Source organism: Helicoverpa armigera, chromosome 8 (genome assembly GCF_030705265.1).
Source record: "Helicoverpa armigera isolate CAAS_96S chromosome 8, ASM3070526v1, whole genome shotgun sequence".
NCBI lineage: Eukaryota > Metazoa > Arthropoda > Insecta > Lepidoptera > Noctuidae > Helicoverpa > Helicoverpa armigera.
In genome coordinates, this window is record NC_087127.1 from 12,732,940 (window position 1) to 12,746,227 (window position 13,288).

The window sequence follows — 13,288 nt, forward strand, 5'->3', positions numbered from 1 at the left end:
CGTAGAAAAACCATTTAAAAAATCGTGTTATAACTGAGTTTGTAATTCATTAGGAAACCAACAGACTCCGACATAGTTCGGAAAACCTACGCAGTATGAGATGATGATATTATTTAATTAAACTACAAATACGATAAAAGACAGTAAGTTATAACTAACTTACATGGTAACCCATTTATTTCTTCATGATAGCTGCAGTGCTGGTTATGATCTATTCTAATGTAGTAAAGAGGAAACAGTAAGAAGTTGAAAGAAATTGAAAAAAATATCACTATTGGTAAGCTAGACTACTGAATAATATATCGAGCTGTATCGAGTCCTGCTGGCAATATTATAAGTATAGGTAATGGCTTTTTGGATTTATGGGGCGTAATACTTATAGCGTGTCCACTGTAGGGTTAAAATATTCAGTTTAGAGAAACCATTTTCTGCTGGGAGATGAAGAGGAAACGTTTTACACTGATAACTATGAGGTGATTTTATTTAACTTTGTAAATAAAGTCTCGAAATTATCTCATGTCAAAATTTCAACTCATGGTGTAAATATTGTCTGTCTAGAAAACCAAGAAAACGATCATTGCATATTATCTACCATGAAAATTCTCACAGTCATTCTCAAACACTGCAGTTGTATCTTAATTTGTGTACAGTTATTTATTTTGTTGATTTTCTTCTATAAAAGTGGTTATGAAAAGATATAATAAAATCAGAGCAAATTCAGATTTTGCTCAATATTATTCCATTTTAAACAGGCCGTACAAATAGCTTCAGTAGGCCACGAGTTTCAAGGTTTCTTTTTATAGGACAGTAAATAAATCAAACATAACACTTATTTCGCTATTATTTATTATTTCCTAAATGAGTATAATATTTTAAATTATTTAATTTTATTATCATTGTCGTATAGAATCTTGCAAACTTTCCTTTCCTTTGGTCGAGTTCTTATCTTCTACCTCTAGAGCAGCCAACTCCTTCTCACCTTCTGTAAAAATGAATTTGAATTAGCTAAATTAAAATACAGTTTTTTTTTACTTTGTGTAAATACTACTTTTTGAAATAATTTTCAAAAAACTAATTTACTTAAAAAAGGGTAAGGAAAGCCTTTTTCATTAATTTTGGATTAAAGTGCAAGATTTTCGAAGTACAATATTTTTTTGTAGTAGTTTTGACGTCAAAGTGAACAAGACGCCAGTGTCAAGGTGAACAAACAGACAGTGTCAATTTCCCATATTCCTAATATTAGTAAGTTTAAATAATATAAAAGGTTTACCATTTTCGTCTTCACCATAGAAGTTCCATGGCTGCACAGTTCCCTTGGCGAACACGACGAATATGGTGTTGGTGATGATCATGATCGCCACGAATATCATAAACACGTACTGCCATTTGCGGTGATTTGTCTGTAGAAGTAAAGTATTGGATCAGCAATCATAAATATAGTAATACCATAGCAATTCGTTTTTGCATTAGAAAACTACAACAAAGTGATCTTTGCACCTCTTTAACTTAGATTTTTTAGAACGTTTGTTACTTCGCAAACAGTGGACTAAGCCGTCGGCTAACAGTTGGCCAGACTTATTTTGAAGGTCATCGTGAATCTAATCAAACTTTTAGTCAGTATAAAAACATTGTATCAATCTCTTTGTCATTGTATCAAACATTGTGTCTGGCAGCCGACCCCAATATGCATAGTTGGGAACAGGCTCGTGGGATGATGATGATAACATTATATCTTACATACCATATACTATGCTATTCGTATAAAAGTCCTACTTTCAATTTGAATAGAAACACAAGTGAATCTCTTCACATGTCAGGACTTACCACATCATCCTTCACGACATTGGACACGATGACGGGCACCAGCAGACTGGTGAGGTTCGCGATCATGTTGCCAAGCGCCATGATAGGTCCCGCGAAGTTCGGAGCCAAGTCGATCTGGTTTATCTGAAACATATACACAATGTTTAAAGTTAGATGTTGTTACTTTAAATGGACTTGTCTCTGGGGATACCATAGTATCCGTCTACGGATGATTGGTATAGATGTCTTACCATGGACGATAGAGTCATTAAGCTTGGTTGCTTTAAAGATGTTTTTTGGGAGATTGTATTGAAATATAGAGAAATTATTGCTCCGAATTAACTGTGTAAGCAAGTTTCTGGCTCAATGGATTGAAATTATAGTTGCCGATCAAATTGAACGTAAGGAAAGTTTGTAAAAATCTTTATATCAATTAAAAGATTAGGTGCACAGTTTTGGATGTTGGCAACCGCTGATTCACACATGAAATCTCATTAAAATTCGGTCATCGTACCTGAACGTACCCGTTAAACGCTAAGGCGACAACTATCAAAATATAAAGGAGGTGCACACACTTACATGAAATCCAACGTGGACGCCAGCATGCAGACCATGTGCTATGATGAGCACGCACACCGCCAGCGTGGTGTCGTTCACGAAGCTGAACGCGAATAGGAATACTCCTGAGCCTGCCATTGCTGGAAGAGACAGTATTTCAATATATGGATCAAAGCTACGCCAGAAAAGACTAATATTTTGAATACAGAAGTTTAAATATAAAAGCTTTAAGGGAATAAGTCACGGAACCAATTAAGCTGATGCTTTATGACAGAAGAGGCTTCGGGAGCTAGTTTGAGAGAGAAAAAATATTTTCTTGTACAATCTACAAAAAGGAAAGAAAATATGAATGGGTAATTTTAGAATTAAAGTACACATGAAAACAAAAGCCTAGAATATGCAATTAGCTGTAAATGAAAATTAATATATTTACCTATACTATTAGCCGTTCTTCTGATATTGACCACAGACATAATTTTATTGGTAGCTGCGTAGTCAGAAGCATACCCGAAGAACATAGCCATAACGTACAACGCGATGTATGGCAACGATGAATAAACACCATTCTGGAAGTAAAAGTACATTTATTTTCGCAGGAGCCTCAAAATATATGTAGATTAATAGCTACAACTCACGGATCCACAAGTAACCCAAGGGACTTACCTCCTACAGAAATTAAAATCGTACGTGCTACTCTTGATGTATTTAAAGCTACGTTACTGCCAACTTTCATTTATGCATTTTCTTTTTTGTGAAAGACGATAAAAAATTTATACATACAAACTTTAGCGATTATAATATTAGCACAGATTTATTCCCAAACAGAAAAGCTATTACATATTTTAACGTACCCTTTTTAGGTCTACATGTAGTATATGGTTCATGTACAGAGGTATTTCGGTCAGGATCAGCAGGTAGCTGGCAGCACTGCCGGCGTGAGATGCCACCAGACCCCACACCGCCTTGCACGTCAGGATGTGCTTCCAAGGAGTCTTGCGTTTCTGGAAATAAAAGCAGGACGTTTGCAATAAGCGAGGAATTAGGGATCGTCTAATAAAAAACGTCGAACTTCTATCTAATATAGCATTTTTTTTGATTGATTGATAAAAACACCAAATAACTAAGTTAAACGTTATCAGGGTTATTATCATCCAAGTCAGCCTTTTTATTGTCTGTTTTATGAAAGGATAATTTTAATTAAATTTTCAGCAGTCTACAACTAGTCAAAATTTGCGAATATATTTAATATTCGCAAAGACTGATGAGGAACTCTGTAAAGTTTTCAGCAATCTAAAACTCATCAAATAGACAATAATTCTGAGATATTTAAAACTGACCTTAGGTACAATATCGACGGCTCCATCTTCCATAATATACGCCAGCTCTTCAGTAGTAATCGTGGGATGTTCATGAGGACTGGCGACTCCAAGCCAGCCCAGTAGACCACAGCAGACCAGGCTGAGAGCTCCAAATAGCCAGAAGGATACTGGCCAGCCTAAAACTGGACTACCAGCAAACAGTCCTGATAGCTGGAAAGCTATAATTGTTCCTACTTGTGAACCTGAAAATTAAAAATTAATCGTCAAAGTTTAATAATACCTACGTCCTTGAACTCAAAGTATTACCTACATTGATTAGCAAATAAATAAATAAATATTTTGAAAAGTTTAAATTGCTAGTTTTTTAGCCACACAGCACAGGCATTTTATCATGCCATTGCCTAGAGGGTCAGGCCTCCAAAGAGAACGTTTGAGCATTAATCACCATTCTTACTCAATGTGGGTTGGTTAGCTTTTAATAACTTAAATAAACAAACCAATGATTATGCTTCACATTAGATCCATCTACATTGAAGAGAATAAACATAACAAATTCAACTCCAACTCAAAGTCGTCAAAAGATATATTAATTTTGTAATACATGTCCAAAAGATTACGTTGTGGTTGTTTGAAACGATGCGTCATAAAAGTTATGTAATTTGCACGTGACGGCCCAAGGGGGCACAACGGGAGTTATGTCTTGTTAATTTTTGGGCGATAAGGGATGATAATGTGAAAGGGGTCAAATAGGGGTAAAAGGAGACTTGTAAAAAATACAATTGTTTAATGTAAAAAGCTCCCGCACATTGCAAACTTTTAGTTTGTTCTGGCTCATAAATCAATACGGAAATGAATGGAAATATGCACATAACAAAAACTGATAAAATTCACGTTTTTCTGTTAAAAAAATCCTAGTCATCATCGATAACTAAGTTTAATTTTTTTTACATACTTAGAATGGATTACTCTTTCTACCACTTTTAGAGCTTATAGTGTAGCTTTAGATAACTTCCAGAACAGGAAATTGATAAGATTGGAAAGATCATAATTTTCATTCTATTATCATTATAAGTATTTGTTTTGTTTGTGCAAAACATTACAAAGCAATTAGTTACCTGTGTAAATGTAAGTACTAAGGCGTCCCCTTTCACACAAAGGGGCCCACTTAGCTAACATGGTGTGAATACTTGGGTAGAGAGCCGCTTGAGTAAACCCCTGCACCAATCTGCTAGCTGACACAGCCAGCCAGCCACCCTGAAGAACATGTAAATTCTGTGGTGTTAAGGCAAAAGGGGATGAGTCAAAAAACACAACTTTTCACCAGGGGCTAATCAAAAAAACGCGTGTTTGTTTTGTAATAAAAATGCAGTTTAATCAAAAGTGTATAGAAATAATTAACACAACTCTGTTTTAATTTTCATTTATTAATTTAGTCGTCTTTTATATGTACCCGAAAAATATTTTTATTGCTTAACTAGCTGTTGCCCGCGACGTCGTCTGCGTGGGCAATTTGGAATTGTCAAAATACTACTTATGCTGTAGCGTAGGTGTATTCTTTTACATAACAGTATAATTAGGATTACCACTTAGCAGCAGCACGGGTTGATCAATCAAGGTGGTGTCGACGATTTGTGACTATTTATCTAAACAAAAGAAGTAAAGTTTGTGACGTTGTGGAAATCTCTGGATCTAGTCAGCCAACTTGGAAAATTATTACGTAATTCTCACAGAAAACAAAGGTCTGACAAAGTTGTCATTTGTATATTTTTCTGCAGCAGCTGCGACAAATCAGGAGCCAGAAAGTCTGTCAAACAGTTTTACTTACCATAGATAACGCGGTGTCTAGTTCACTGGGTTGAAGAGATCAGATAGGCTCTCCAAGTAAACATTGGTAATCAAAAAGATTCGGTTTGACTGGAAGCCAACACCCACACAATTGAGGAATAGCTGGGTGGATGATGACTGAGTCATCAGGCAAGCGCATAGTTTCACTACTTGTATTTCGGGGATTTTCTGTGCACTCACTATGTTATGTTGGAATTCCACCGAAATGTTTGCATTAGTTCTCGATCAGGTAAAGTATACGTCCGAGAGAGTAAGTCCAATTCGTGTGTTGGCACTTGAAGCCTGCAGTTCTTCCAAGATTTTCAAAATGTACGCTCGCAATTTGTCATTTCTTGGTGGAGCCAGCAGATCAGAAGAAACATAAGTGCTGTGTATACTGTGCGTCACTACTGCACAACGGTAAAATTTCGTCTTTATAAATAGCACAAACGTTCGCTCTCTTGCGGAGGACGTTTAAATACCATATTATGTGTCACACGTAGGAAAACAGGACAACAGTATATTATCATCGAACCGCTTTCAAAGATCTGATGAGCGAACAGACCAGAACTGACTTGATCGCCTCGAGAAAATCAGAGCTCTATGAAGCGATCATTCGCTTTGGTTCCTACTGTTATTGTGGTTTCTGAAAATGTATTCAATTAACCAACGATGAATATAATTCTTAGCAGGCCGAATCTTTTGACTTCTCGAAAATCATAACGTTGGTTTTTGTGCAATGCACAAACTGAAATTCGATATATTACACATTCGATATTCACACTTCTACAGAATTGATATTAAAAGGTTTGACAACGGGCTATAGTAGCGTAGTTAAACTAACTGAAACAATTTTAGTGATCCTTCAATAAAGTTAGAGAAGCGGGTAACATTAAGAGTTGGTAAATACGTGATGAAGATGACCTAATTCATTACTATTCTAATTTGTTCATGTACCACAAAACTCAAATTAAGGTGGAGAAAAGGATTACCAAGCTCCCCTCCCCTCATTTGCAACACGTTGCATAGCATCCTGGAAAGTTACGTAATTCTCAGCCATCAGTTTGAGCAGCGTGAGGGAGTGTCAGGCTTTGGCCCTAGTTGGCCTCACAGGGGTTTGCTGAATCTCCTTGAGGGGCGCGTGAAATAACGGGTCTCCCAGAAGCCGGAAGGTCGATGACCCACTCAAAACTAATCGCTCACGCCTACGGTGGCCGGGAGTCGTCTCTCGACATCCGGGTTTCGTGGTGTCCGCAGTGGCTGGGATGAGAGTTGTGAATTTTCAGTCGCTCCGCCGCCTCATTCTTTGTCATCCCATTTCTTCTCGCTTCAGATCATGGTTTAAACCGGGGCCGGGTGCGATAGGTCGCACAGTCCGCACAGTGGTGACACCCGGGCGCCACCTCCATGAGATCAGAGTTGGGAATGTATGTTTGCAAAAACTAATAGAACATTTAGCGAAAACACGTTTGATAGTAATTCTGTCTTTGTAACTGAATAATATAAATGATATAAACGTGTGACTGTGACTGTTCGTAATTGTGAACGGTGTATCTAAATATATAAAACTCAAAGGTGACTGACTGACTGACTGACTGACATAGTGATCTATCAACGCACAGCTGAAACCACTGGACGGATCGGGCTGAAATTTGGCATGCAGGTAGATGTTATGACGTAGGCATCCGCTAAGAAAGGATTTTGATCAATTCTACCCCCAAGGGGATAAAATAGGGGATGAAAGTTTGTATGAAACTTTGTCAATTTTAAACCAATCGGACTGAGACTTTGCATGCATAAAGCTACTACGGCGTAGGCAACCCTTAAGAAAGGATTTTGATAAATTCCATCCCTAAGGGGATAAAATAGGGGATGAAAGTTTGTATACTTCTTAACGCGAGCGAAGCCGCGGGCAAAAGCTAGTTTGTGATATAATTCTTAGCTCGATGATTTGTGATCAGAAGTTGAAAGCAAGAATGTCTCTGGCCTGCGACGCGTAATTTGTACGTTTTCAGAACGAACGAACTCTTGTCTTCTGTTGACATCTTGTTGACGTATTGTGACAGGTAGTTATAACCAGTGATGTTAATTTTAGAAATGACACAATGTTTTCGGTCGTATTTTGCCTACATTCTTCATTACTCAAAAAGTATATTAAAACCAGGAACTTATTTTTAAGGATGTTTGAATATTAATTACAATGTTTTTTTTTATAATAATAAAATCTTAGACTCGCAATGCACTTTCAGTGTGATGCATGTTTGTTATTGGATGAAATGAATGGATATTCATGTTTATGAGAGCTTATAATATGTCAGAACAACATATGTAGAGTTTTTAAGAATGTGGGGAAGTTCATAATTTCTTCGGGACGTGGGTGCCGCTTCCCATGGGAACTACTACCCGCACCGGAATAAAATATACCCTATGTTACTCGCAGATAATGTAGCTTTCTAATGGTGAAAGAATTATAAAAATGTCCCTGGTGATGCGCTGATATTTCTTGTAGTGTTTTTATAGTAGCGAAATATACACGTTGTCATATATTTTTTTCTTGAAAGTAAGAACATACCATGACAAAGTGAAGTCTGTTTTCATTGATATTTTACCTACTACCAGTTTTATGGCTCATCTGTTTCTGCATGATTTTCTTCATCTATAATTTTAGGATATCATTTCTTTAAATTCAGTTTTTCGCTCAAGTTACTTATAAAAACGTTATTTTCTATGTAAAGATTGATAATAGGCCGATAAACTTACAAAGTTCAACATTCAAATATGTGTCATTATTGCACCCGCTGTTGCAGAAACGTTAACAGAAATTATCGTTCATTGCTCATCCCCCGTAGGTGATAGCGTGATAATACATATCCTATATGTTGAACCGGCCCCCAGGTAATATTCATGCAAAATTTGATTTAAATCTATGCAGTACTTTTCGAGTTCAGTGAGACCAAACATACAGACAAACAGACAAACAGACAAAAATTCTAAAAACTATATATTTGGGTTCAGAATCGATAATAGATCACCCCCCAAGTATTCTTTAAAAAAAATATTCAATGTACAGTTTTGACTTTCCTATCATTTTATTATATGTATAGATTATTAAAATAAATGACATATCTCCTTTTTCCATAACACGGTATAAATTAAAAAAAAATCCTAGAACGACTCGTCTCTTTATTTGCTATTATTATTTACGTATATACCTTTTTTTTTGGCAGGGGGGAAATCCTCATGGACTTCCCTCCACCTGGGGTCGGTGGAGGGGTTGTGTCGAACTCTTACCGGCTAAAAACCCACCCAGTGTTGTCTTCAATTACCTATTGTCGAGGGCACGGGTATCGCCAAAGCATTCTTCCGCACCCCCGACAGGTATTGGCCCCCCAGATGTTCAAAGGCGGGCCCCGTCATCCGCTGTGGCCGTCACCCAGCGGCCACAGCAAGCTCCACTAAAAGAGGCGCTCGCAACACAACGCCACCGTTTTGAGGCCTGTTTCTGATCGGACGACAGACGCCCCTAGTCTGTCGACCGCAGGCCGCGCCCTATGGGGGCCGGAGATCAGTCAGCCTGCGACGTCCTCCACGTCTGCTGCGGGCGGGGAGAGAGGAAGCAGCTTCTCTCTCCCTTTCCGCCGCCTCCTTTAAAACCATCACATCCTCACAAAAGGAGGCGACGGCGTTCTATCCATCTTAGCTGCCGACCATGCAGGACACGACAGCCGGCAGCGAAAGACTTCCCGCAGCGTCTACTGCTGCCGCTAGGTCACGGCGCTGCGTTGCCCCAGATGCCACAGTGGTGGCATTCGGGCGTGGGCTCCCGACCGATGCGACACAGGAACTTTCCGAAACACCCATGTCCGGTAAGGACCTGTGTCAGCCGGAAGCTGAGGGCGCCGCGAGAGCGGCGTGCCCTGCCGTGGGTCGCGCAAGTCGCTGCTCCCATTCCGCAATGAGGTCTTGGCGGAGCTCTGCCCTGCGCACCTCAACTTGCTGAGGCACGAGGCGCTCGGCCCGCCCCACCGCTTCCTCGCGCCATGTATAGAGTGACGCGAGGGCTGTCGGTCTCGAAGTCCCGGGATCCGGCTAGGAGGCATGCAGCTTCGAAGGAGATCGTGCGGTATCCTCTTATAACCCTGATGGCCATCGCTCGCTGTGGTCTTCGCAGCACTGCAAGGTTGCGGGCCGTCAGAGTGTTCGCCCATACTGGCGCGGCGTAAAGCGCCATCGCCCGCACGACCCCCATATAGAGCCTCCGGCAGGAGGTATTGGGTCACCTGAGGTTGGGCAACAAGCGTGAGGGCGCTGAAGCTGCGACCAACAACCGAGGAGCGAGCCGCTGGAAGTGTGGCCCGAAGTCCCAACGACTTTCGAGAACGAGTCCCAGGTATTTCATTGTCGGCTCCACAGCGATGGTAACCCCTCCCACCACGATACTGGACCCCGGAGGTGGCTTCTTCCTTGGCCCGTGGAAGCAAAGGGCCTCGGATTTGTGCAAGGCCACTTCGAGGCCAAGACCTACCCACGACCTGCGCGACACTGGCTGTGGCCCGAATGGCCGGCTGCCGGTACGTCAACTCATGTGCTGTGACTAGCGTGTCGTCAGCGTAGCATATCACGCTGACGCCGTGGAGAAGCGCACCGCGCAGGACCCAATCGTAGCCAATGTTCCACAGGAGAGGGCCGAGAACCGACCCCTGAGGAAGAGATGTTCTGACGACCCCATCCTTCTCGACCCGGGTACACGACAGCTCTTTCGGATAAATAGGCCCCGATTATGCGACGGAGGTACCCTGGCACTCCATGATAACGGAGCGCCTCCTTTATTATATTCCAAGGCAGGGTGTTGAACGCGTTTGCGATGTCATGCGACACCGCCAAAACCACCTCGCCCCGGTCGACTGCTTCCTCCGCCAGGACCGCCAGGACCCTCACGCGCATGCGTGGAGGAAGCAGTATAGCGTCAACTGTTGAACGCCCTTTACGGAAACCATACTGGTTGTCCTCCAGATCCGAATCAGCTCATAATTTAAAGGTTTTAAATCCATCATACTTACGTTAAATCGAACTTGTTAATCCTATTCATTTCTGTAGGTTTCAACACTCAAATTACCCACGTAAACCATAATTTTAGGATTTTTTGCACCGTTGCACTAGTAAAAAGACGTCAACTTCGCGCGCGAAATGCAACTAACGCGGAACGACGAATATGAATTTAGGCACAAGTCGACTTATCTCATTATACCTAATTTTATAAGTAAAGGATCACGTATGCAATAAGAAGATAACTAGACAAAACTCCTTTTTACTTTTTAGGTTTTGCTATTTATGACTAGACTCGTATTTTTTATTGGAGATTTACGAAATAAAATACATTATATTGACCTATCTCCTTTTTACCAGGATAGTTCGTAAAATTTTGTACCCAACTGTGTAATTAACTCATTTTTCACAATTTCTGACTCATCCCCTTTTGCCTTAACACCACAGAATTGATCTAGTAAAACCCAAAAACCATTTTCTTCTATGTTATTATAACTGTATAATACATTATTAGCTGTATAAGCTACAGAAACTTTTAACATAAAAGAAAGAAACAGTTCTTTGAATAGAAAATAGGTGGCACCAGTTTTTACAGAGGTTAGAAGTTCCAGCTATATTGTGCTTAACTTGGCATGCAAATATTTTTACTTACATAATTAGTTATACTCAGCTGATAAATAATATTTTTAGATGTCTGTTATGTAAGCACAAGTTTTGTGAATCAGGTAGGTACGCAATGTACGCAGTAATCAGGAAATATTTACTTACAAACAAAGCTATCCAGGGTGTGCAAATAGAAATGATCCCGTTGACAAATAAAGCAAACATGATGGGTCTTTTGCCGCCAAACTTCTGCGCTAGGAGTCCCATGGGCATCATCATGCTGGTGTACCCCACGAAGAACGAAAATGTTATCATTTCTTGAGTTGACTTGTTCCATTCGTATGTCTAGGAAAAGAAAGGATAATAAATAGAAAAATATTTTTAAAAGGTCAAATTAAAGTTCTCGAAAGTATTTAAGAAAAAAGTATCAAAGTTAAAGCTTTTTAATAATTTTTTGAATTTGTCTATGAGTTTTTTACGATTGATTTATCTTCGAAATCAGTAAACTCTTAAAGTTACTTTCTTTTTTCAATACGGAGAACTTCGTCATAACCGAGACGCAAATAATATCACAAAACAAACAAAACTCACGCGATAAATATTCCAGCTGCTCATATTGGTATTGCCTTCGTCACAGCCTTCAGTCACATTCCTGGTTCCATTGCCTTCCAAACAGTGAGGGTCTGGTACCTTCACCATGGCTACCATTAGCACGGAGAGTTGGGACCTCATGGTGTATGCGATGGTTAGACTTACGAAAAGTATTACAGTTTGTAAGTGCCTTATCCCAAGACCTTTTGGTCGAACCGGTTTTGAACGGACCTCTAAAATTTTAAGAAGATAAAATTAATTTTGAAAGTATTTAACGAAATGTTTGGATCAAAAGGAGATGATGGATCGTTAGTGAGTAATAATGCACTGTATAAAGGTGACTAATATCAACAGTAAATTATCTTAATAACATGCAGATTAGCAACAGTACAAACACAATAAGCATTGATCGCTTTTAATAACACGCAATGAAGATAAAGCTTCTTGGGGTTAAGGAACTTAAATACAGGCAAGTTTGTTTTACGTCTAAAGTATTGATCAATTTCTATACACTTTCATTTATAATCCTTGGCTAACATTTGGCATTGAAATTATTAGTACTAATATTATAATAAGGAAAAACATAAGGTGAGTTAACAGTACCAGTGTTATTAGCAACTTTGTATGAATGGAACTTTGCCTCAAAGCTTGTTTAATTTAAATCAGTCTAGCAATTTTTTCACTTTGAGGACCCTATATTTTTTTGCCCTTACATCCATATTAATTATAATGATAACTTAATAATAAATAATCGAAGTCTTACCTTCATTATTCTCAGTTTTGGGCACCGCCGCGTACACTGCCTTATCGCCTGCCATTGCTTGTATCAATGATAGATATCTCGACCAGCCTCCAGCGGTTCAGATAGTTTCATTTGTACAACAGTTATATCATATGCTAATAATTAAATATACTCTTCAGAAGTTCTTTCATTTGGATTCCGAAAATTGCTCGGCTTTTGTTTGCAAAGATGATTTTAATTTAGTTACTTACCTACAAATTTTTATTCCAAAGTACATATTATTCGTATATGAATGACTTATATGACGTATAAATATCTACTTATATGAATTCAAAATAGTGGTTACAAAATTATTATCAGTTATCTAAAAACGGAAGTCCGAAATATTCCTATTTATTTAAAACTAGCTTTTACCCGCGGTTTCAATCGAGTCCCGGATGGAAACAAAAATGCTGTCCTATCTCCTTCTCCTGGCTCTAAACTACCTCCCTGCCAATTTTCAGCTAAATCGGTTCAGCCGTTCTTGAGTTATAAGTGTGCGTGTTTATTTGTCGCGACATGATTCTGAAATATTAAGTTTTGATTAACTCCATATTTTTTTACCTGAAACGTAGTTTTCTATTCCTTATTTTGCAACTTAGTGATACCTAATACTAATTGAAGTAAGTACCTCATGAATATGAAACACCCTGTATGTTAGTGTAAATAATTAAAATTATTTTCAATCATCAAAGCAAACAATATACTCTCAAAAATTTCAGGAAGTTTGCTAAAATAACCAGCAAAACTTTAGGAAAACAAT

General features: G+C 39.0%; 1 protein-coding gene across 1 annotated transcript; it reads right to left on the reverse strand.

Annotated features, from left to right (window-relative positions):
* Nucleotides 1–829: 829 nt before the first annotated feature.
* On the reverse strand, nucleotides 830–12,665 carry LOC110379706 (putative inorganic phosphate cotransporter). Its single transcript, XM_049838160.2, has 11 exons — nucleotides 12,508–12,665; nucleotides 11,745–11,977; nucleotides 11,319–11,498; nucleotides 4,796–4,934; nucleotides 3,699–3,922; nucleotides 3,213–3,362; nucleotides 2,795–2,927; nucleotides 2,383–2,501; nucleotides 1,825–1,947; nucleotides 1,271–1,400; nucleotides 830–982 (listed from the first exon to the last, which is right to left on the reverse strand). The coding sequence occupies exons 1-11, from the start codon at nucleotides 12,560–12,562 to the stop codon at nucleotides 894–896; spliced, it is 1,575 nt and encodes a 524-aa protein (XP_049694117.2). The 5' UTR covers nucleotides 12,563–12,665; the 3' UTR covers nucleotides 830–893.
* Between the last annotated feature and the right edge of the window lie 623 nt (nucleotides 12,666–13,288).

Coding starts and splice junctions, on each gene's coding strand:
- LOC110379706 (XM_049838160.2), bottom strand. CDS start 12,562: ATGGCAGGCGATAAGGCAGTGTACGCGGCGGTGCCCAAAACTGAGAAT. Junction 4,935..11,318: donor CACCCTGGATAGCTTTGTTT/GTAAGTAAATAT, acceptor CATGTTCTTCAG/GGTGGCTGGCTGGCTGTGTC. Junction 1,401..1,824: donor ATGTCGTGAAGGATGATGTG/GTAAGTCCTGAC, acceptor TTACTTCTACAG/ACAAATCACCGCAAATGGCA.